This window comes from Nanorana parkeri, unplaced genomic scaffold, assembly GCF_000935625.1.
Source record: "Nanorana parkeri isolate BGI_ZX_2015 unplaced genomic scaffold, ASM93562v1 scaffold411, whole genome shotgun sequence".
Lineage (NCBI taxonomy): Eukaryota > Metazoa > Chordata > Amphibia > Anura > Dicroglossidae > Nanorana > Nanorana parkeri.
This window is the reverse complement of record NW_017306679.1, coordinates 405,785-431,371: the sequence shown is the minus strand read 5'-3', so window position 1 is coordinate 431,371 and position 25,587 is coordinate 405,785. Positions and strand designations below refer to the sequence as shown.

Sequence of the window (25,587 nt, the reverse complement as noted above, 5' to 3'; positions counted from 1 at the left end):
GTCATCAGCGGCTCATGAGCCGCTGATGACAGCTATTAATTTAAAGGGAACAGTCTGCTGAACAGTTATACTATAAGCTGATGGTCGCTAAAGCGACCATCAGCTTATAGTAGAACTGTAAATGCCAGGTCCGTATGGCATACTGACCTGGCCAGCTGGAAGCACTTTTGTAGGTCCGTATGCCATACGTCCTTGGCAGCGAAAGGGTTAATATAACTTGTTACATTCCCTGTGTACCATAGTGCAAACAGTTTTATGCTATATACATTATTGTCTGTGAAGGTTCTCATTCATCCAGGTCATGGTATATCTGTAAAAAATAAGTCAAGGCAACTGGACCTGCTGTACTTTTCTTGGAGACATTTCACTGGTCATCCAACCAGCTTTCTCAATTCAGAATGACTTTAAAAATGATCTGGGAATAAATATGGTGAATGTTGCTCACAATCCACATAATATGTTAGTCACAACCAGGTGTTGATGCATTTGCATAATTTGGAGTCTAGGAGGAGGTTTCAAAGAGGTGTGAAAGAGGCCATTTATGTAAAAATGGAGAAGCCAATCTTGAATAGAAGTGGGGGAGGTGACACATCTATTGTCTGCCACATACAATGCTGTTTTAACACCTCTCTCTGGGCAGGTTAATAACACCTCCTAGACCCCAATTATGCAAATACAATCAACACCTGGTTGTGACTAACATATTATGTGGATTGGAGCAACATTCACCTTATTTATTCCCAGATAATTTTTTGTTCAAGTCATTCTGAATTGAGAAAGCTGGTTGGATGACCAGTGAAACGTCTTCAAGAAAAATACAGCAAGTCCAGTTGCCTTTACTTATTTTTTACAGATATATATTATTAGCCATTTCTGGCTTTCTGGCTCAGTTAAATCCAAAAAATAAAAATGTTATATAATGCAGGTAAATAGGGTGGTTGCATTAACTTTATTTTTTAGGCTTTTTTCCTTTATTTTCACCTGATGCTCAGGCCTGTAACACACTCACTGTTTCCTCTCTATGGAGGAGCAACAGAGCCACCCTTAGACTGCAGCATTGTCAACCTGTGGAGAGGGTAGTGTGTGATGGACTAGATGATTTTGATGGACTAACAAATTAAATCTTAACTTCAGCTAACACTTAATTTTTTTCCTTTTGGGATATTGGTTTTACATAAATGAATAAAAGCCAACCATTGTAGGCTCCCCTATCAGAGTTAAATGGTTTATCTCAACCTTCTATCTGCCACTTTTACAAATCAGCGTGGTCTGTTAAAGGTAGCTAAGAAATAAAGCCTAAAAAAAGAAAACTAATACAACCACCATACATAAGAATAGGTAAGCTATATATAGTATATTACATTTTGGCTTTTGGGTTTAGATAAACTATAAGTTTGCTGCATGCTCCTTTTAGATTCTGGGATATGATGCAAAATCAATTTCACAACATTCACAACTTTTTTGGCTTTTGGGTTTAGATAAACTATAAGTTTGCTGCATGCTCCTTTTAGATTCTGGGACATGATGCAAAATCAATTTCACAACATTCACAACTTTATCTCTAATCATTTAATTTCTGATGAGCTCCAAAACAACTGTCCCACACAGGCAAAAAAGAAAAATATGCCGCTAGACAGGAGTGTGCATCATGCAATTAGATGTTGTTGGCCATTAATACTTAGGACAAAATAGCTGCTGAGTCAAGATCACCACAAAAAAAGCGGCACAATGCCCTGAGTGGCACGCGATACAGCACATTCCTATTGTGCGGCACAAATTCTTCGCAACACTGGGAGACATGACAGAACAAAAATACTATTAGAAATGTTTGAAAAGGAACATTTTTGGCCATGATAGAAGCTTTTGACATTATTTATTAGGTTCAAAAATGCTTGACAAAAGCCTAACAAAGGACCTGTGGAAACCACTACATCTGAGGCACTTTCTGTTGTTGCGTGCGGCCATTGATTTGAGGATGGCCAGCATTAGTGGAACAATTGCCTCACAGCAGTCAAGGCAAGCAAGTATTCAAACACACACAAGCAAAAGCCTGTGAACAAGCCCATATGGAATCAGAAAGAAGGGAAAAAAATAAACATTTATTAACCTCTTTGTGGGGAGATTGGCGGAAGGACTGGCCAGTGATTAAGAAAATGGTCATGCCACATTTTGTCAATAGGAGAACAGTCTGATGGCTGTGAATATTTTCTCACTGAATATGAGGAAGCCTGGTAAAGGTCGGTGTTACCACAGCAACTCTTACTGTATAGGCCAGGACTTAGGACACTGCTACCAAATTCACTTGATGCTTGGGGAGATCTTCTGTCGTCAACTGTAACAGCAATGCTAGAGGAGTTTTTGAATGTTTCCTCAGACTTGAAACACAAGGATGACAATGATGAGTGCAACTGGGAAAATGATGCACTGAAAGATTTGTAGATACTGCTGCAACTGGAAGCTCTCTCAGATAAATCTGGAAAAGACGATACAGAGGAGGATTCATATATGTGGTCAGTAGGAACACAAAATAAAATAAAACAAAAAAAGTCTTGTTTTTAGTTGTAGCCCCAATCCATCTGTGTTTTATTTATTTTTTTATTAGTGATAACTCGGGGCAAAGCCTACTAGCTTCAAATGCTCCTCATGCAAAACTTTAAGTGACACTAAACTCAGGAATTAAATCTGAAAAATGCATTCAAGTACCCTAACTATTAACAAAAATGTATCTTATTTGTGTATTACTCGGCTGTAGATCCTCAAATCATCTCTGAATTGGTGTTGACACTGTCCTTCCTTCTGGAGGGTGACTACTTTTGTTCCCCATGGTCCCTGTGTGTGTTGTAAAGTAGTCACCACTCCAAGCTCGCTCCCATGATGGACTATAATCTAATGTTTAGTTTACTAATTTGTATTGAGATTGTAGTCCATCACGGGAGTGTGATAGTAAGTAGCCACCCTCCAGAAGGAAGGACAGTGTCAACACCAATTCAGAGATGATTTAAGGATCTATAGCTGAGTGATGTACAAATAAGCTCAATTTTTGTTAATAGTTAAGGTACTTGAATGCATTTTTAAGATGTAACTCCTGAGTTTATTGTCACTTTAATTTGCACAAAGTTTGGACTATGTAAATTTAGACTAAGGTCCCAAGCTGAAGCTGAAAAAAATAGGACAGAATGTATTGTACACAGTGCAGTGTGTTGTGACTCACTACACCACATCACAACACTCCGCCATGCATAAAGTGGAATGAAATGTCATTTTATGAAATTTTAATATAGTTTTAAAAAAGGAAAACAGTACAATGTGTTACAACAATTAGTAATGGTCCGAACACACCCGAGTTCGGTTTGAGTTCGAACTTTAGAACATAGAAAACATTCAAACTCAATGAAAGTCTATGGGACCAGAACTCTGAAAATCAAATGTCCCCATTCATTTTGAAGTCTTACATGCAAGGTTTTGGCCATAAAAAGTGTATGGGGATTCGGGTACTGCCCTGGGGGACATATATCAATCCAAGAAACACTTTTTAAAAATACAGTTTTTAAAGGAGCAGTGATTTTAACATTGCTCAAAGTGAAACAATAAAAATTTTAAATTCCAAGTTGCTACCGCTTTCAAATATAGATTAGGCGATTGCTTACTATATGCCATGTTTAACATGCACTTATCTGTTATATAGCAATGGCAATGTCTGTACCATTATATATGCACGCGCACAATGTCCGTGTACGTGCACTGCTTATTTTGCATCTCAATAAAATAAAAATCCTTTGAAACTAAAAACATTAAAAATCCCTTTAAATATCATGCCTGGGGGTGCTCCCCTTCAACTGCCTGTAAAGTGGTGCATCTGTACGATGTATAGAACCTACTGCACTAAAACTGCCATTTATGAAGAAAAAAAAAGGTGCAGTTCCCCCTCCCAAACAATACCAGACCCTTCAGGTCTGGTACGAATGTTCCCTGCCATACCATTTAAATAGAAAGAAAAAAAAAGTGTGGGCTTACCCCCAAAAGTCATACCACACCCTTAAGGTCTGGTAGGAATATTAAGGAGGGAACTCATATAAAAAACATTAAAAAAAAGTGCATGGGGTTCCCCCTCAAAGTCATACCAGGCATTTAAAATCTGGTAGGAATTTTAAGGAGAAACCCCACCCCCAAAAATGGGGAAAAAAATTCCCAATCAGACCCTTGATCTGAGCACAGACCTGACAGGGCAGGAAAGGGGGGAGAGGACGAGCGAGCGGCCTCCCCCTCCCTGCCATACCAGGCCACATGCCCTCGGCACTGGGTGGGTGCTTTCCAGGTCGCCCCTGGAAAAGCTCCTTGTCCCTGTGCCGATGGGGACAAGGGCCTCTTCCTCACAAGTTGGTTGTGGGGGCGTTGCAGGGGGGCTTATTCACCAGTGGGTACCCCTTTAATAAACGGGCACCCAGATGTGGCCTCCTCCCCTTGTGTACCCCTACCCATTCACTAAAGGGTTAAAATAAATTTAAATAGAAATACCAGGCTTTTGAAAAAATCCTTTAATTGAAAAAATAACTTAAAAAACATGTTTTTGACAAGTCTTTTATTTAAAAAAAAAAAAAATGGATCCACCGAAATAATCCATGGTCAACCACAACGTTCAGCTTTGCCCATGACGACGTCGACTAGACTAAATAAAAAATAAATAAGATAGAATTTTTTTTTTACAAAAACGACGATCGCCAGCCCGTCCGCTCGCGACGAACTCCCACCGCAGCTCCGCTCAACAGTTTACTTTTGTCCAGCACCTGACAGGACTTAGCTGTGTGAGCTATGATTTTGCCCAATCATGGCTCTCACAGTGCACTGTGCTGTGATTATGTAGAGACTGGCACCTGACCTGTGGCCAGGTGCATTGTTTTACCCAATCAGGGCTTCACAAAGCACTATGCAGTGCGCAGTGCCTTGTGGGGCGCTCGGCAGCCGACTGAACACCCTGACAGTTCGTGTGTTCGCCGATGGTCTCGATGTTCGAGTCGAACTATTGATCGACTCGAACATCGAGACCATCACTAATAACAATGCATCACAACAAGCTCACAGCACACACCGGTAGGCACACATTAATGTTCTGTATAATGAACGCCTGCTGGTGTGCGCTGTGAGCATGGTGTTATAACACATTGCACTGTTTTACTTTTTAAAAACATTATTGAAATGTCACAAAATGTAATTCCACTCTATTTACTGCGAAGTGTTGCGATGTGGTTTAGTGAGTCAGTACATGCAGCGCTGCGTAACGATACATTCTATCCTATTTTTTTTCAGCTCTCCCCAAAGTTGCGCATTCCTGTGTTCACACCACTGCTGTAAATGGAATCTTCATCTACTAATTAGTCAAAAACATATAAATAAAATAGTAAGGTTAATTAAAGCTGTCAGAATAAAGTAAACATGTCTGCAGACATTTTTTTTACACAAGAGATTAGACAATCAGAGCGTTTATTATAAATCTGGTAATTACTTCCAAGTTTGAATATGTACAGTATTTGTTGACTGTCTCCTGAAACATGAAAACTAATCTGTATGTCAGTAAGCATTCTGTAGTTTTATGTTTGAGCACTATTTTGGTCAGGTGTTCAATTTAGTATGTTAGGACCCATTCTACCCACCTGCCACTTTCAGGGAGGTAGCTGCCTGTCTATGGCCAGCTCTAAAGCTAGGTACACGCGGCCTTGCAGGCTGAAGGAAAAATACATGGCAGATTCCTCTATCCATGCTAACAGTGCGGATAAACAAATCTCCCACTGTGTACATTGTACTCTGCTAACGGCCAGCTGACTGGCTGCAAGCACTGTTTGACCACTGATTTTCCCGCATGTCTCTTTGGTAAAAGTCAAACTAATTATCGACTTCTGTCGAGAGGATAGGACCACAAACGTATCAAATGCTGAATTGGCCATGATTCACTAAATGTGTACCCAGCTTGAAATTTTATATTCATAATGCTATAATATTTTATGGGTACAGCATGTATGTAACATTGCACTTGCTTTTGCAGCTCAAATATTTAGGATGAGCACAGAGAAGTTCCTCTAAAGAGATTCTCCTTCAGACACTTATTCTCCTGTTGATGTCTTATTGTGTAATTCCCAATTCAAGTCAACAGGGTCAACAGCAAATTCTAACAAACAGCACCAGTGGAGAGAAAAGAAGATGCTAGAGAAAATGAACAGCGATGGGTCATCAGAAGGTAAGTAGGTAAGTACAGAACCATGGCTGCCAAATAGCCATTCACACAGGAGTAATTGGGGACAAAGAGTTTTTTAAACATTCTTTTGTTAAAAAGATGACTGATGTAGTTCTGCATTTGGCTGGGAAGAAAGGATGTCCAATGACAAAGCGAGAAATTTTGTTGTTGTAAGATACAATGGGGATCTTACTTCATGTGAAGCTTTCAGGGGATATCAGTACACCTCCTAGACACAGTTTTTTTTCTAGGAGCAATATTTATATCTGTGAGTAATATGTGAAGTAAGTCACAGTGTTTCCTTTTAATACTGATTTATTTTGCATATAAAATGGGAAAATACAAAGAATATGGCTAAGCTTTGAGAAATGAAAACTAGAAATGTAATAAAGCAGGTTTTACAACAAAATTAACATTTTTGGCAAAAGGCTGTTTCCACAAGTAGAATTCCATTAGGGCATGAACAGGGAGATATTACTTTGATATAGGAAGTGCCAAAATAAAGGCAAGAGTTAAAACGAATATATAGAATGCAGTAGATCATAGTAAATAACTCTGTGTTTTATTAGTTTACGGTAATTAGAACAATCTGCTAAGTGTTTTAATACTTTAGCCTTGGTAAACAAGCATGTACTGAAATCTTTACCTGAGTCTTTTATGGCTGTGCATATGTTGCCATTCTCATGCAGTGGTGTCACCGATTGATGCTGATCATGCTCTATGCTTATAAAACTGCAATGCATTTCTGTTTCCTCCGCTTTTGAAAAACTTTCAATTTCAGGAGCAGTTAATAATGGAGTGGAGTTGTTGCATTCATTAGTTTTGTGTGCTGCATGGATGAGCGCATCACCAAGGGAAATTGCACACTGTACATCATCTTCAGTTGCATCAGGCTCTCCATCACTTGAAGCCTCGCTTGGTACAGGCTGCTTGGAAACATTTGGTAATGTATATCTAGGCAAGATCATATTGGATGTCTGCATTTTTCTTTCACCTCTGTAAGCTAGAAAAGACAGTAAAAGTGAAAAAATAATACATTCTCTTTCTAAAACGTGAATGACTATGCTGTCTGTGCCTTCATAACACTCGCTTATAAGGTTATGCAGGAATTGATAGTAAAAAAAAGTAATAGTATGGTTAACATGTTCATTCACTCCTAAGTAAATGTTTATTTGGAGATCAGTATAGAAGCAATAAATGCAAATTACAGCAAAAAATACCTATAAAACCTATACTGTTCCCCTCTGGGGAAGGGTGCTCAATGGGGGAGAGGTGAGCCCAGAGTTGGGCTTTAAAGTAGATGTAAATCCTAACCTACATGCAGGGGTGTAACTAGAAATCACAGGGCCCCATAGAAAAACTTTATGTGAGGCCCTATGATTTCTTGTTACGCCCCTTGCAGAGCCCACCTGATATCCCACCTGATATCCCAAACAGCCCACCTGAGAGTGACCCTGCAGAGCCGACCATAGACTCTCTATGGTCGGCTCTGCAGCATCTCAGGTGGGCCGATCACACCCCTGCACACCTCTTACCTGTCAGCCCCTAACCGCTGTCCGCCTCCTCCGCGGTCGCTGGTGGGCCCCGCCTCCTCCGTCGCCGGGCCCAGCCTCCTCCTCCCTCACCGGGCCCCGCCTCCTCTGCTGCCGACGACAGGCCCAGCCTCCTCTTCTACAGCTTCTGGCTGTCACTGACTCAGCAGCTACTGTCAGGAGGAACGCGCCGCTGCACAGATTACTGACAAGTGATCCAACAGCGACACATTCTTCCTTATACCCGCCAGTGACGGCCAGCATTTTGAGATGCCATAGTGACCCAGGTGGCCCGCACAGCATCAGGGGGATGTCCTGGCCGGGCCCCCCTGTGCTCTGGGCCCCATAACGGCCACCTGGGTCGCTATGGTGATTGTTACACCACTGCCTAAATGTAAACCCTAGTTTTCTTAAAGGAGAATTATGGGGTAAGTGAATTACACTCATCCCCATAATTAGAGCTGGCGTGTTACACTGAAGCTGTCACACATCGTCTCTATTGATCGGAGACTGAGCAATAACATACTGCCGATTGCTTAGTTCCCGATCATCTCCCTGCAGAGAGCAGTGACTGTCACTACTCCCCGCAGGGATTCCCCCTCTGTTCCTCAACGGAACAGAGGGGGTAGGGAGCGCGCACAGCTGGCTCTGCCTCTAGACAGGCAGAGCCAGCTGTCAATCAGGCAGCGGGGTGGATCCTGACAATATTGTCCATCCCGGCTGCAGTGTGGCTCTGCGCTGTCAGCATATAGTGGGCAATAGTCCCCTATATGCTGAGTTTTGAGTCACAGGAGGATATTAGTATATGTATAGAGAACTATGGCCATAGTTCTCTTTTAAGCATTGTGTATCATAAACAATTGTCATTTTTTAAATGGTAAGCTTGTCTTCAACTTTTTTTTCATCCATTGTTGCATATATGTGCTGTCTACATGCATGCACTCTAATAATGATTGCATGGCAATTCCAAGGGAGTGGTGCCTAATGTTGACAACAGTCATGCCTGTGCAATGTGTGTTAAAATGACCACTTGTTCCCATTGGAAGTCCATGTGACAGGGTGACAACACAGGAGCACGATTGAGAGACAGAGACAGAGTGTTTTCACCCTATAACTGGAAGTGCCTGAGTAAGGACTTTCATGGCAGAATGACATTTATTTTTAGTAGTATTATTTTAATGAGAGCTACAGATATAAAAGGATTGAACATGACTTTTTAAACATGCTTGGGGTGTCAACTACTGATTTCTCCAATGTAGTTCACATAGGAAAAGACTGCATGCCACTAGCAGAAGTTGTGAACAATAATTGTTAGCATTTATGGAAACACAACGAGTATGCATGGATTTAAAAATATTTTTTATTTGTATTGAAATTGTAGTTTGAGTATTTATACAAATGATCAGAATTTACCTCATAATTGGGTTAAACAAAGTAGTAAGCAGCATTCAATTTCCTGTCAGGTAAAGGTTCATGGTTTTATTTCACAGTATGTAGTAAAATGAGAATCTTGACTCATTTTGGTGACGTGACTAACACACCACAAAATATTTTTTTTCAAGGCACTATGGGCCTGATATAATGTCACCAATCAAATTCAAGTTTTCCTTCACAACTGTCTATTTAATTTTCAAGTACAGATTTGAATCCTGTTATTCAGCTTTTAGACAGTTTTTATTCCAGACACTTAAAACAATTAAATCCATGGTTTCATAGTAGCATATATGAATACATATTAAGTACGTTGACAGTTGTATAAGCAGCTGCTTTCGGCAAATAACCTTCTCCATGAAACATAGATAAAATAACAAGCATTTCACCTGATAAGATGCACGCAATATTGTGCTGAGTGAAGATATTCAAATGCTGGCTTGGTCTATACACCTTGGAATAAAAAGGTTTGTTCAGTAATGATTAGAGATAAGTGAACAACCAAAAACCTACTTAATCGCCAAAGTGTCTGACCCTATCAAACTAACCTATTCCCTAATCTGAAGTCAATGATTTGCTGGTATTTTAATCTGCCTTTTTATTTTATTTTAATTTTTGTATAGGTCTTTATTAAAATTTAAGAAACAAAATAATTTTCTGTCCCCTCTCTGTAAGATACTAGCTTGGAACACTAGACCTATGGACTGGTACACCATTGCTGGCAATATGAAGGGAACAATAGAAGGAAGCAACTGAAACAGCAAACATACATAAAGACTTAGCTGGGTTAAACCTGGCATCATCGTATGAGAGACTGCTCATGTAGCATGTCTCTAGCCTTTACACATGGGAGTCTCCATTTGAGATTTTAGGAACCACCAGCTCTTTACCCCTGGAGGTACCTTCATGCACTGATGACAGGCTACAGGGTCTTCTTAAACATGGAGGTTAAAGTGACTTCCCAGGTCCCAGATTACCTTAATTTTAAACCAGCACTTTAACATGCACACATACTGTAGAATAGTGACAGCATAAAAAAGCGGTTCATTGAGTCTGCCTTCTTGTTTTCTTATAGAAACATAGAAGAGTGAAGGAAGAGAAAGACCAATAAAGCTCTTAATAATTATTAGTCAAATTAAAAACTCTTCAGTAGTAGTCCAATGTAGACATATAGTATTTCCCTTATAGGTGGAGTCTTCTGAAATGTATTGGGGAATCTAATGATGGTCTTTAGTTGTGCCCCGCCTCGTCCCTCACCTCATCCAATACCCTGGAGTTTCTGATGCTCCCACGTATTCACTCATCTACTGTCTATTGCAAGGCTTGTGGCAGTGAGGCAACAACATGAAGACTGTAACAGGCAATACTAAATATTAGTGATGGAATATTACACATTACTTCAGGATCTGTCAGGCCAAATTTCATTTTTTTGCTCTCTTTTTGCTGGAGAGGTAGACCACCTAACCTTATCTAATATCTTTTTAAGACCCCTCCTTTCATGGTCTTTACAGCAGGGCTAATACTTGCTTTTGGATTCTTAGCTCATGTATTATTATGGAAAATGCAAAAGAACAGTAGTCTGGCCCAAGTGGGTATGCTCAATAACAGGCCGCAAAGCTCTTACTGGCTACAAAATCTTTACAGCCTAGTAGTCCCACCATTGGCCCTTTTTATACTAATCCGCCTCTTTTATTTTGCGGAGGGCCAGCTTTTCATCATCGAATGTATGGCACCGCCAGGGACCTGACCGATGGATTACCGACCTAGAAGAAAAATATATTAGCCATATCTCCCCCAGACAAAATGTCACCAGTGGCATAATCAAAAGAGAATACACCTTGACTCCAACTAGAATTAATGTATCTCTCCTTCCCAACTTTGCAGAAACTAACATGTCTGGTAACATAAAAAACAACAAGTCCGAATAACTAATGGGGAGGGTGGGAAGGACGCATTAATTTGCTCTCCCATATAAAATGGTTCACAACCTTACATCATGCCATAAGTTGGCCCCCTTTTCTCCACCTCCCACAATAAACCCAGCTATCGCTATGCTAGCTGGCCCTTCTACTCCCCTTTAACACACCTAAAAGAATTGCTCCCTCCCTTCCAATACCTACCTAGCCCCTCCTAGCTTGGGCATCCATCATCCCTCCTCCGCCTATTGCTTCATAGGGAACTATAAACATAAGTGAACAGCTTGTCCTATTGCAGGGGGCAGCTGGCTGGATTTTTTGTTAAAGATGTGACAGGATCTCTTTAACCTTGGCAATAGGTGTTCCAGAAAGCCCAATACCCATCTGTACTTTTTTTGTAATGAAAAAAAACTATTTAAAAAGGTAAAGCATAACTAAACCAAATTGTTTCTTTTCATTTTGGATGGAGTAAAGAATGGTGAAAACCTCTGTCATTTTTTTGCCCATCTGTGCCCAATCAGGGAAATTTCCCTTTACTTCCTGTTTTGTAGACACAGCAAGAAGTTAGGAGAAATCTCTCCAAAATTAAAGAAATACCCTCTTAGACAGTTGTCACCAGAATAAGTGTCCCAGTTGGAAGTTCTCCCCTCTATTCCTGTTCTGGTGGCAACTCAAACTTTTGCTTTGTCTCTAATTTTCAGTCCTAGTGATAACAGTCACCAGTACAAATCAAGAGGTTGAATCTCCCTAACAGGGATACAGCCTGCATAACCTGACCAGGGCTCTAACCACTCATCCCTCTATGATCCAAAACTGATATAAAAGCTTTGGCTTTAGATGCACTTTAACTCTCCGGAAGTCAACCCAATAAAATCACCATAACAGATCATCAAATAGAGCAATGTATAATCTGAGCAAGTGAACATTCAATCATTTCTGGTATTTGTGTAAAATGCATAGTGCAATAAAATGCAATATTGCTTTTTTCATGTGCAAAAAAATAATAATAGGATAATGTATTATGCAAACATTAAGAGCTGATCCAGCACAGACTTTTGTCACATTGAATACTTATTGACCTGTCATGCTTCAGACCGAATGTGTCTTTATTGCAAAATGTTAATTCAGCATCTATCCTAACCTTCTTATATACTTACTTCCCAACTCATTATGACCATTTGGTTTTGATAAAATGAATAAAGACAAGTCATATTGTCAAGTCATATTGATAGAATGTATATAGACAAGTCATAAAATATATATTCACTCTCTATGCAGTCCCACACAATAAGTTAAATTGAGTAAACAAAATTACATTAACTACAAATGAAAATTCTAAATTAGATTATTCTGCACCTGTATAATGGTCAGTTACCCAAACCTGACATGTCCATTGTAACATGAAAATGATGTACTATGTAAAGATTTAAAATAACTATCTACGCATGATTAATTAGGTTTGTAAGTATTGTTGTTAAACTAGACAATATTTCTAAAGATTTCAATAGTTCAAAGTTTGCCCTATGGCTGTCTGGCCAATACATCTTCCCGCACACACCGCTTACAAGCATTTTTCCTCTCAATATGTTGTCTTTGGTTGGTGCGACATTGTTTGAGTACAGGTCTGTTTGGGTCACTGTGTTTTTCTTTACATCTCAGCAGTGGTGCTGAGTGCAGCACTTTGACCATACATCTTCCATGTCATTACTATCAAAGGCACATGGATGTGTCCTGGTGACCAATCAGCAATAGCCCTGCATCCTCACAGAGGGACATATTGGTCAAACCGAGTCTTTTTTTTAATGACGGTCATTGTTCAATACGAACAAAAGAAGGTCTTGAATATTTACATGTCGCCTTGTATATAGGTCACCTATATGGCACATTCATCATATCTAAAATCAGAGGAAGAACACTGCGTACGGTTTGCCGAAAGCTGCCATTGTCATATGCGCACGGATGTCTACTGACACAGAAATGGAACAAAAGTTTTGATTAATCACTTTCTCTCCCTACTTCAGTGTGATTTCATAATCCAGATAATAAGAAGCCTTTTCAGCTTTGCAATGTATAGAAGGCATGTATCACACTAATCCATTGTTTGTTATCTGTGCCATCATAAGAAGCATTTGGATTTATAACATGGGTACTTTCAATCTGAATTGTTAAGGGAATATATCCAGCTTTAAGTTTAAAAGTAGATTTTGCTTAGTTGTAACTCAATAAAACAAAGCATCTAGTCTTATCATTGTTTGCTGCCTTTCAGGCAGCATGATTAATACATGATGTGCTTTAATAAAGTGATTTTACATCTTTTCATATATCAACCAGATATTAATTAAAGTACAAGTCTGCTGTACAAACAGAGTGGCTTATCTGCACGCGGAAAATGCCCCTATCAGACATATATGCAAATGCATGCTGATTGAGCAAAAGCTTTGAGTCAAAGGATGTTTGATAAGAAAGTAATAAGTCAAGGAACACAAAAAGAACACACCTCTGTGTAAATTGCCCACATTTTCAATATAATGTTGGTATTAAAAGAAGCCTTTTTATGTAGTACTAATAGGTATTTAGTACAGCAGGAATATAATACTGTGGCGTTACAAATGTTATGATATACTAGCTGTTTCAGTATAGTAGACACTGCAAGCAGCTAGACTGTGAAGGTTTTAAAAAATACCTTTTCTATACCAGGAGCTTTCAAAGGAACCCAATCGCATTTTCATCTAATGTCTCTAGCTGGTCAGATTTATTGGAATTTTGTTTTTAAGTTTGATGGTCAATTTATATCCTTATGAAAACAAGCGGGTGAAATTAAATCAGTGTAATGTGTCTTTTTTCCAGTTCACTTATTGCACACAATTATTTTGTATTAGTCAATACTAATATTTCTACTAGTAACATTTCTGAGATGCCCAAGGTTCCTATCCCTATCCATGACCACAGACTTTGAGTTTAGTGTAAATTTTGATGTGAAGCTCATCATATACTGAAACTGATTAAAAAAAAAAACAAAGAACAATAAATACTGATTGTGAGTCAGGACTCAGGACAGTTTGCTCTGTTTTAGGCCTCACTCACACATGGCAAAGGAGCAGTAGAAACAGGCAGTTTAGCCAAGTTTATATAAACCCCCCCAATGGTCCACCTAAAACATAACACGGTGGTCAGTCAGGTTTGTACACATGTGGCATTTTTAAAATAGAAAAAGAGATTGAGTCCTCAGAGACACAAAGCCCTCAATCTCTTTTTCTGCATCCCTTGTTATCAATGAACAGGAATCCTCTGTGAGTGTTCCTGTTCACTGATAACATGAGGAAATGGTATGTTCACTATAACTAGAACTATGAATGAACAGGAGGTGATGCAGATCACTCCCATTTATTCATAATTGAACATATAGTACACATACCATATCCTCAATTATCTATAAACACTCAGTGATCACGGATCGCTGAGTGTTTGTACCTTGCTCTCCTCTCTGACACGCTGTCACAGGAGGCTGAGCCAGTGGTGTAGGGAGGAGAGCTCAGCCTCCCGTGACAGCGCGGCCTGCCTCCGCCCCCACACCGCTCTACCGGACTGTGATAAGAGGCTGAGCGGTGTGGGAGGAGACACCGGCCGCTCACAGCGCTCTCCTCCCGCTGCGCTCGGCCGGCAATCGCAGTTTCTCTCCTCCCTGCTGGGACACAGAGCAGCGCCCAGCGGGGAGGAAAGAAAGTAGGGATGCGCCGATGTATCGGCAGGAAAATGGCACTTTCGACATTATGCCAAAAGTGCAATTTTCAGCCGATATGTTTAGGCGGCCGATATATCGGTATATACACATATACGGTATATATCGGTAATACACTAGGGCTTCTTTCTGTCCCTAGCCTGTGACTGGACAATGAAGGAGAAGAAGAGGATGATGAGCTCATCTCTGTCAGTCTACTCTGTCCTGCTGCCCATATATGCCTTAGAATGTGAGAACTGCAGCACAAATAATTGACTCACTGTGCCATTTCTCTCTCTCCCAGTCTGAGGTCTGCTGTACAGGGACTGCAAGAGACCGATACTCAGTGTGTTCAGTGTGTTCACCGAGTTCAGTGTGTTGAACAGTTCCCACCCCTAGACAGCCAGGTGCCGCATTGGAATTCCTTAAGCACAGACACTCTTTGCGGGTGATTTACTAACCTAAACACACGCACGCACCAGGTGAGTGTGATTTTTACACAGCAAAGCGTATTTATCAACCAAAAAGTCTCTATAAGCATATTTCCACTAATGCCATATATGGAAAAATCATGCACATGATGCATATATAATGCTGCTTCACAGTTTAGACAAAAATTGTTAGCTCATGCATTTACATTCCTGCATTCATCAATGCAAGCAACACAATGTAGAGCTAATTTACACAACATCACCTTGCAATTCATGCAGGGCTTTGCACAACACACCTGCTGGGTGTGTACACACTACAAAGGTGTTTAGATTCCACCCATAGATCATGCTGGGAGGGAACACACTACAGAGGTGTATACATGTTCGTGGTGTGTTTATAAGGTTAGTAAATCAACCCCTTTGACTCTAATGAATGTCCTTAATTAGCTAAGAGCTTTATCACCATAAACAATGGTCACTCCAGACAGCCTGCTGCCTGTAATGAATACAGGGTCACTTAAATGTAATGTCAGGGGAAACATGCAGTATCTTCACTCAACACATAAACCTAAGGTAATAGTTCCATGTAACCCCAAGAGGTCTGAGGAGAGTCTCCATAGTTCTAGGTCCATAGTAAGTAGGAAGGAGGCTAGTCCTCAGGCTCCTTCAGCAGCCCCAGTGAGAAATAGAAATTGAATCTATCTAGCGGGGTTACAGATAACAATAAAAATATGGCAGGGGTTCTAACCCTTCCCCACTCTATCCAAAACTAACCTTATATTAGTAAGTTGTTGTGGTAGCAGCTACATTATGCTGAGCCTGGCTGTTATGGGTCACTACAAATATAACTCTCTGTATTACATTATTGAATAAGTCCACTGGTGTGCTGTGCTTTGACACAGGAAAAATAATAGATCTTGACGGACACCCAGGGGTCTATTTATAACCATTTCACAGAGCCATTCACCCTGCAAATCTTTCTGAACATTCATTCTGTGCGAAGAGGCAACAACTAGCATTTTTAGTATATTTTCCCTTCAGGTTGAATGTAATGTAGTACAACATTATGGCCACTAGAAAGAGCTGAGGAGCACAGGAAATATGTATTTATTTCCTATGCTCTTTAGCTTCATCTAGTGGCCATAATGCAGTACTATATGACATTCAACCTAAAAGGAAAATATATTTAAAAAAATTGTGTTTGCCTCTATTCTCACAGAACACATGGTCACAGAGATTTACAGGGCAGATAGCACTACAAATTGTTTAAAAATAGACTCCATCGTTTGTATCTTTTTTATAAAATAATGTTCAGGCTGTTGTGTTGTGCTGACTGCTAAAGATATGGTGCTGCAGGCAGTCGGCAGGGGCAATAGCCAGCCTGCTATTGGCTATTGCAATTTGAAATATACAATAGCAGGCTGGCTATTGCTCAGAACATTAAAATAAAAAAAGTTTAAAATAATAAAATTAAAAAGACAAAAAAAATTAAAAGTAAGATAAATTTTTATTATATTATAATCTTCTGAACAACAGGAACAGACAGCAAAACAAACGTGACCCTTCCCTATCCTATTCAAAACTAAAAAATGTTTTTGGCTGGAGTTACACTTGAAAAATGTACCTGTTCCGACTTACATACAAATTCAACTTAAGTACAAACCTGCAATCCCTATCTTGTATGTAACCCCGGGACTGCCTGTATATAGTACAATCATAAATATATACAGGGATCTACCATTAGTGTGCAGTTAAAGGGTTCTTTAGCCCAATTATATTATACCTTGGATTTATTTAATAACTTGCATTGATGTTGGACTATATTAAGCTAAGGCAATTGGGGCAAGTGCCTCGGGGCTAAAAGCCAGCAAAGCTCCATGCTGTATTTGCATTGAAGATACTTGCAACTAGCACATTGGCATTATACTTTTGCTATAACCAGATTCCCCTATTTTACACAACATTAACAGAAAAGATTGAATTTGTTCAATAGATACCAGTACTTGGCATCATGGAATGTAAAAAGGCCACGTATTTTCATACTTATCTGAGTGCCCCCATTTTTGCTAAGCTAAGCTATAATGCATAATAACCCACAACAGCCAATCAGAAATTAGTTTTTATTAGTCATGTAACACAACACGACATTGCTGCTTGTACTATGATTTTAAATTAGCACAGTTGCTTTTTTTGGTAAATGCTTTATATGTGATGTAGAATCTGCAGTGTTAATGTATATTCATATTACTTTATGAATAATCAGTTATAATAGAACTAAAGGAGAAATATTATACACCGTATAATTGGATTCCTGAGAACGAACATATTTTACTCCTATGCTTGGTTAAAAAAAAAAGTAAAGGCAACAGATTTAAAGCTTTTCTGTCTGAATTCATGAAATCCCAGTGGTTTGTTCCTTTGACACGTACAGGGAAAATTTACAAATGAAAGGAAAAGAAATGAGTTTAAGTTTTAATTTGGAGCTCGGCTATATTGTTATCTGCCAAAGCGCCAACCAACTTCTCCCCGCTCACAATGAGAAGAGGGTCATTGGCAGAAAACTGCCTACGCCACAATCAAATAATCTCTTTCATCCACAGCCCTGATCCTTTTAATAAACAAAATACGAAAAAGGGAGTCAAAATTACGTCTAGCCTGTTTGAAAAGCAAGGAAATCCTGCAAGTACAATTCCTCACTTGTTATGTTCTTGGACCATGTGACTTAAAGTCATTCTGTGGGATAAAAGACCCAAGCTGGTATCAGGGTTCTGCCATGCTTTTCCCTTAGTTCCCAGTCTTAGCCCATCTGTTATTCAGCGAGCGCATGAATGGCATGTGTCAAGAGAGTCATCACTGAGCAAACTGCCCAAAGAAATCAGCTAGGGGACTTCCTTTTTTTCCTCTTACACAATTGTTGTGGAGGCAGCCACCATATGGTGAATAATTAGTTTTTGACCCTACTCCAGTAAAATGTTCCTGCCACCGGCAGGCTCTATCAATATGTGTATTAATGAGAGAGGCAAGTGAAAGCATTTGCATTAACATTGTGATGTCTATTGTGCAAGGTTTTTATGGCATAATAGTTACACACAATAACATGTTTAATTGCAAGGCGCAATGTATTGTAGTGTCCCCAGCAATGCTGCTGCTGTGCTATTCTGTGTATGCAGCACGGAGTTATAGAATGATAATGCCCGAATGTGTTATATTTTCATCACTTCAAGCTGGAGCTGTAAAGGCACGTAACGCAGTCAAGGACACATTCCATAGCATAGTGATAGCTTGCTTGTTAGTGGTGCAATGGGCCAGGCCAAGGGATTTGCATGCTGTGTCAAAGCATTAATAAGGTGATGTTATCCATTATCAGGACACTTCTGGTATAATTACACAGCATTGCCCAGCTAACCACTAAAAGATGAAGTTTAATCTGCTAATTTTTTTTTGGCCTCCCTAGTCCCTCTCCCCCCTTAATCAACATGCTGATGACCTTTTTTAATTAAAATTTTCTGTTTTCATTACATGTCTTATTTTAGACTCATTGACATGATCGCTGGATCTCAATGCAGGCAGATCAGAGCTGGTGGAAGGGACCAACAGGGTATTGTACATAATTTCTTGAAAATATCACAGCCCCCTGCCTCAGTAATTCTCTCAAGAGGCCCCAAGCCATGATGGCCATGCAAACAGTGGGCTGGCTCTTAGGAAGAGTTATGTAAATATCAAAATGCTTTGATGGCTAGGTGTCTCTCTGAAGGTGTGGGAGTTCCCAGGTAGACAACATTTGCATGCAGACCACCCTATGTAACACCCACATGTGATGCTCAGCCACTGTGATCAAAAGAACTGAAATCCAATGAATGAAAGGGGTGGACAGTAAGGGAAGGAAAGAGCTAGATGATGCCGAATGTCCTGCAGCCAAGGAAGGAGGCAAGCTCTGTCTGACTTGCTTCAGCTTCTAATGCACTGCATGAGAAGCTCTTAGTGTGCAGTAAAAGTAAGCTATTTCAGTACAGAAAAGGAACCTGTAATAATGCAGATAAGACTTAAAGCTAAACTCCAGACATCCAGCTAAATACACAAATTAAATACATATATGAGAGCTGTTTTACCTGTCAAAGGATTTGCCTGCAGATCTGACTTTTTTTCTACTTTAGTTAACTAATACACTAGGGCTTCTTTCTGTCCCTAGCCTGTGACTGGACAATGAAGGAGAAGAAGAGGATGATGAGCTCATCTCTGTCAGTCTACTCTGTCCTGCTGCCCATATATGCCTTAGAATGTGAGAACTGCAGCACAAATAATTGACTCACTGTGCCATTTCTCTCTCTCCCAGTCTGAGGTCTGCTGTACAGGGACTGCAAGAGACCGATACCTGGTCATGTTTAGGTAATTACACTATTTTCCTAAAAAATACAGCCATTTGTTTATATAAAATGGTATATATGTTGTACGGACCTTTCCGGACCTTTCATTATACATTTCAGTGCAGTATGATAGACACCATAGAACTGAAACCTAAATGATTTCTAAAGTCTAAGATAATTTGAGTCTGGGCAATCTATGATGAGTTACAAAACCCAATCTTTAAAAATACAGCTAAAAACACAACTGTGCTAAAATGCCTTTCAAACACTACGAGCCATCGTATAATATTAACCTCTATACAAAAGTGTGTTTTGCATATAGATTGTTATTATTTAGGCTCCTATAGTGTTTGAATGTCATTTGAAAGAAATTATGTTTTACTTTTATTGAAAGTAGGGATGTACCAACACCTGTTTTTCAGTATCGAGTATGAGTGCCAAAATTTTTGTTTCGGCACTCGCCGATACCGAGTACCGATACTGGTGCTTCAGGTAGCATGGAGCCGGGCTCCCCAGCAATCAGGAAGCTGGGCAGTGTGTCAGTACCAGTGACGTGCCATGCCTTCTGTGCTCGGTGAGGCATCTCTCGTCCCGCTGAAGCTCTGCCCCGTCCCACCGGAACTCCGTCCCCGTCCCACCGAAGCGCCGTCCCCGTCCCACTGAAGCTCCATGTCAGATCTGCGGGGTATGCTGAATCACAGCTGCGGAACTCACGCAACAATGTATGAAGGGGTGGTTCAGGTGAACGGATCCCAAGTACACTTAGTGCGGTGGGGAGACCGTACACATCATACACCACCCGCTGGCTAATTGTTGACACAGGCCTCAGCCTCAGTAGGGCAGCCCCAGGAATCGCTTGAGGAGGATGATTATGGTAGTTCACTATATATCAACAACAACTTATAATTGAAGATAATCTGCAGTCACTATGATAAGTATGGCCCTCACTATAACAAGCTGAACAGACAACTTCCTCCCAATATGAATTCTGAGCATGAACAAGGAGCTGTGCTTGAAAGGTAAAGTTCCCTTTAACAACTAGTGACAGTTCAGGTATGACAAGCTGCAACTGCAGCGATTGGTATGGGTCTTGAATCCCCTGAGTATTTGCGCTTAGATGTCAGCAATTGGAGGAGAGATGACAGGGTCCTGGGATTGCAAGCAGTCTGAACAGGCAACACTCTTGGCCAGGGTCTGCCCTGGGAGCCTCGGCTAGGATTCGTCTCAATGCTGTATTGACAGAGACAGCGGGTCAGTCTGTAGCTGGTGAGGTTCACTGGGTCGTCACTCGACGTTCCACAACGAGAGAACGCCGAGTGAGTGACTCACCTGTGAATTTAACTGAGGAGCCGCAGCCAGTGGGAGGAGCCCGACGTGACGTCAGAACGGAGACGGTGCGCCGCTGGAACGAAGGGACGCGCCAGGTGAGTCTGTGACACTCCGTCCCACCCAGCCAACGCTCCGCCCCAAGCTCAGTAACCAAGCTGCATGGGGAGGAGGAGGAGGGAGGAGACAGGGAGAGGCCTCCCTTTCCCTGACCCGCTTGTCACTGGTGAGGCATCGATGTCCTCACTGGGTTTGTTTTTGTTTTTTTATTAAACAGCTTGGACCAATGGCGCTTTGCCATTAGTCCAAACCATCCACATGCCTCTAACACAGAGTAGAGGCTGTGACAGCTCTTGCCTTACCAAGTTAGGTTACACAAGCAGTGGGGAAGCCCGCTGCTGTGTAACCTAACTACCTGTCAGAAACCAGATGCAGCGCTGCCTGTAATTAGCAGCTCTATGTTCCCTCGCAACACTGCCGGTCAGAGGAAATCTCCATCTGACCGGAAGTTCCGGTATTGGGATAAGTATCGGAGCATTTGGCCAAGTACTCATACTCACCCAAATACTTGGTATCGGCACCTATACTAGTATCGGTGCATTCCTAATATAAAGTTATACTTAATTACTCATCATAGATTGGCCAAATCTCAAAGGGCAAGGAAACCTCAGAAGCCAATAGACAGGTGCCCTTTGCATTATAGGATGGTGGGGCATGTCAAATGTTAAAATCAGAGTTAAACATGAGGTCCATGTAAGGTTTGCATTGAACTTAAAGGAAAATACTTCAAGCCACATACACTCAACGACTGAGAACTACAGGGAACCTCTTGTAAATGCCAGGTTTTCACAGTGGCTAAAACATTTACCATAATTGGACTTTTGAACCCAAATTTATTATTGCAGGAACATTGTGGTTGTATTACTATAAATCTGCTCCAACGACAGTAATTATATACTGTAAGTAATTCTCCTGTTTGACACCTTTATCTTTAAGCAAATTATAGTTGACTAACACACAACACAATCCCCACCTTAATTACACTTATATCAGTGGATTTTAAATTAACTACTTTATTCTGCTTGTACTGTTTAGAATAACTGAATGTGTCCTCATCATGAGCTGCTACCCAATCTCTCTATTTATAGGCAAACGTTGATGTGCCTTAAGATTAAAGTAGAGTTTCAAACAAATAGACCTATGCACATGTTAACTGTTTTGCATTCCAAGGTTTTATCATTGTGATAAACTACTCTTGTGATTTGCATACCACAGTCACACTTAATATCCAGAATGACTACGCTACCGTTTCCTAGTTCACCTTTTAGTTTCCTGCCTGCTCACTGGACATGATGTTGATCTGCTGTCTGGTGAGCAAGCTGGAGATGAGGAGGTGACACTGGGAGCTGCAAAAGTGAAGAAAAAAATAGGGTTGTCACCCTATCTCGCTGCGGCTAATCAGAATTCTGCTTTAATTTAGTTTTTCATAATCAAATAGCCAGGTTTGCTGTTACACATATTGTAAATAATTTTTACCTGAAGTATTCCATCGGCTATTGGCATTAGGTTGTAATGTCCCTTGCTCATTTCTCACATTCCCTGAAGGGCCAGCTGATTTGCTATTTGCTATTCTGGAGCGGTACTGTTGTTGTGGCGATGGTGCCATATGAGAGATAAATCTTGGACACAGTACAGTGTGTCTTTCATTTTCTGGTCTGTGCTGTGTGAATAAAAACAAAAAGTGCATTAAAGTAGATTGTGTCATTTTATATTTTTTTCTTTAGTCTATGGTAGCATTTATATACCTATATATACAGTACTGTGAAAAAGGATTTAGGCATGTGTGGAAAAAAGGCTGTTAAGTAAGAATGCTTTGAGAAATAAAAGTGTTAATGGTTTATTTTTTATTAATTAACAAAATGGAAAGTAGAGAACAAAATGAACAGAAGAGAAATCCAAATCAATCAATAGTTGGTGTGACCACCCTTTGCCTTCAAAACAGCATAAATTCTTCTAGGTACACTTGCACACAGTTTTTGAAGGAATTTGGCAGGTAGGTTGTTCCAAACATGTTGGAGAACTAAGCACAGATCTTCTGTGGATGTAGGCTGCCTCAAATCCTTATGTCTTTTCAAGTAATCCCAGACAGACACTTGAGATCAGGGCTCCTCTGTGGGGGCCAAACGGTCACTTCCAGGACACCTTGTTCTTCTTTACACTGAAGTTAGTTCTTAATGATGTTGACTGTATGTTTGGGGTCATTGTCCTGCTGTAGAATAAATTTGGGGCCAATCATACACCTCCCTGATGGTATGGCATGATGGATAAGTATCTGCTTGTATTTCTCAGCATTGAGGACACCATTGATCCTGACCTAATCTCCAACTCCATTGGCAGAAGTGCAGCCCCCGGACTTACAAGGAACCTCCACCATGCTTTAATGTTACCTGCAGACACTCATTATTGTATTGCTCTCCAGCCCTTCGGTGAACAAACTGCCTCCTGCTACAGCCAAATATTTAAATTGTTGACTCATCAGTCTAGAGCACCTGCTGCCATTTTTCTGCACTCCAATTCCTATGTTTTCATGCATACTTGAGTCACCTAGCCTAGTTTCCACGTCGGAGGTATGGCTTTTTGGCTGCAAGGCCACAGAAAAATGGCAGCAAGTGCTCTGGACTGATGAGTCAAAATGTGAAATATTTGGGGGACAAGACACTAAAGCTGGCTATACAATAGTAAATTTTCATTTAAAGGAGAACTATGGGGTCAGTGTTTTTCCCCATAGTTCTCCTTAGGGTAACGGGAGGACACACACTAGCGTCCTTCCGTTACCCTAAGCTCAGTATACTGCGAGCTACAGCTCGCGGTATACTGGGACGCCGCAGCTGGAGCGGATCCCGACGTAGATGACGGGATCCGCCCAGCTGCGTGAGTGACAGCTGGCTCTGCCCCTCCCCCTGTCACGGCAGAGAGCCATGACAGGATCGAGAGATGAGCGAACCTGGTATGTGTTCGCTCACCTCCCGATCTACTGAGCCGACCTGTGACAGTCTCATTGTCACAGGTCGGCTAGAACTATGAGGTGAGTGGAAATCACTCATCTCATAGTTCTCCTTTAAGAAAATTAGTTCTTAAAACTTTCTAATAGTTGATGGGGTCAAATAGAAAAAATTTTGAGGTAGCAGGATGAAAAAATGTTCTCGGATGAACAAAATTCTAACAGTGAATGTGGTTTTCGTTTGGGAAACTCCATTTGAATATGAATGTTAGTCAATGTTAGCCAAAACGAAAATCAATGACATTCACTGATGGCATTATCGAATGGTCCGGACAGATCATTTATATGAATGTTCGTTCAGAAATCTACCAATGTATGGCCAGTTTAATGAGCACTTAAACACATAAACACTTCAATCAAAATGTTAATTAAATATACATAAGGAACTGCTAGGTTATATTTATACCTCATATAGTGTATGTTGAGCTATTAAAGTGAACCAACCTTGAGACAAACATCAAGGCTAAAAATTGTTATCTTTTTATCTGACATTTTGGGGGTGATTTACTAACCTAAACACACGCACGCACTAGGTGCGTGTGATTTTTACACAGCAAAACGTATTTATCAGCCAAAAAGTCTCTAAAAGCATATTTCCACTAATGCCATATATGGAAAAATCATGCACATGATGCATATATAATGCTGCTTCACAGTTTAGACAAAAATTGTTAGCTCATGCATTTACATTCCTGCATTCATCAACGCAAGCAACACAATGTAGAGCTAATTTACACAACATCACCTTGCAATTCATGCAGGGCTTTGCACAACACACCTGCTGGGTGTGTACACACTACAAATGTGTCTAGATTCCACCAATAGATCATGCTGGGAGGGAACACACTACAGAGGTGTATACTTGTTCGTGGCGTGTTTATAAGGTTAGTAAATCAACCCCTTTGTTTCCATACCCTTGAACAGCCAGTAACTATAACTGATGATCCTGTGATAACTGGGCTGTTTCTGATCACAGTTGTTTCCAAACTAGGGCCCTTTGCCCTCGGGACATTATCCCTATCTCTGACACAAACAATGTGGTACAATTCTTCTCAGTGATACCAACTGTAGGTTATACTTCCTCCCAGTGATACTAATAATGGGGCATAATTCCTCCAACTTACACCAATCATGAGGCACTATTCCTCCCACCTACACCAATGATGGGGCACTATTCCTTTTACAGACACCAACAATGCAGCACTATTCCTCCCACTGACACCAACAATGAGGCATAAATCCAACCACTGACACCAGCTATAAGGCACTATCCCCTCCACTGACACCAATAACCGGGCACAATTTCTTCCACTTACACCAACAATGAGACACTATTCCTACCACTGACACCAATGACAGGCCATCTACTCTTCCACTGACACCAACAATGTGGCACTATTCATCCCTCTGACACAAACTATGGGGAAAAATAACTCCCACTGACAACATTAGTAGGGCACTATTCCTGTTTCAGAAACTAAAAGTGGGGCACTATTTCTTTCACAGATACCAACAAAGGGGCATTATTTCTTCTCCTTTCTTTTTACTCCCACTGATCTCTGATGCTAAAGCATTTTCTGCC

The 25,587-nt window shown here is 40.6% G+C and overlaps 1 protein-coding gene across 1 annotated transcript in view; it reads right to left on the bottom strand.

Annotated features, from left to right (window-relative positions):
• Positions 1–25,587, bottom strand: part of LOC108789608 — a 50,636-nt gene that overhangs the window by 23,277 nt on the left and 1,772 nt on the right. The window contains exons 2-3 of the mRNA XM_018559669.1: positions 20,948–21,102; positions 2,108–2,473 (exon numbers count right to left, since the gene is read on the bottom strand). Coding sequence (XP_018415171.1) covers positions 2,108–2,473; positions 20,948–21,102 — 521 coding nt within the window. The remainder of the gene's footprint in view (positions 1–2,107; positions 2,474–20,947; positions 21,103–25,587) is intronic.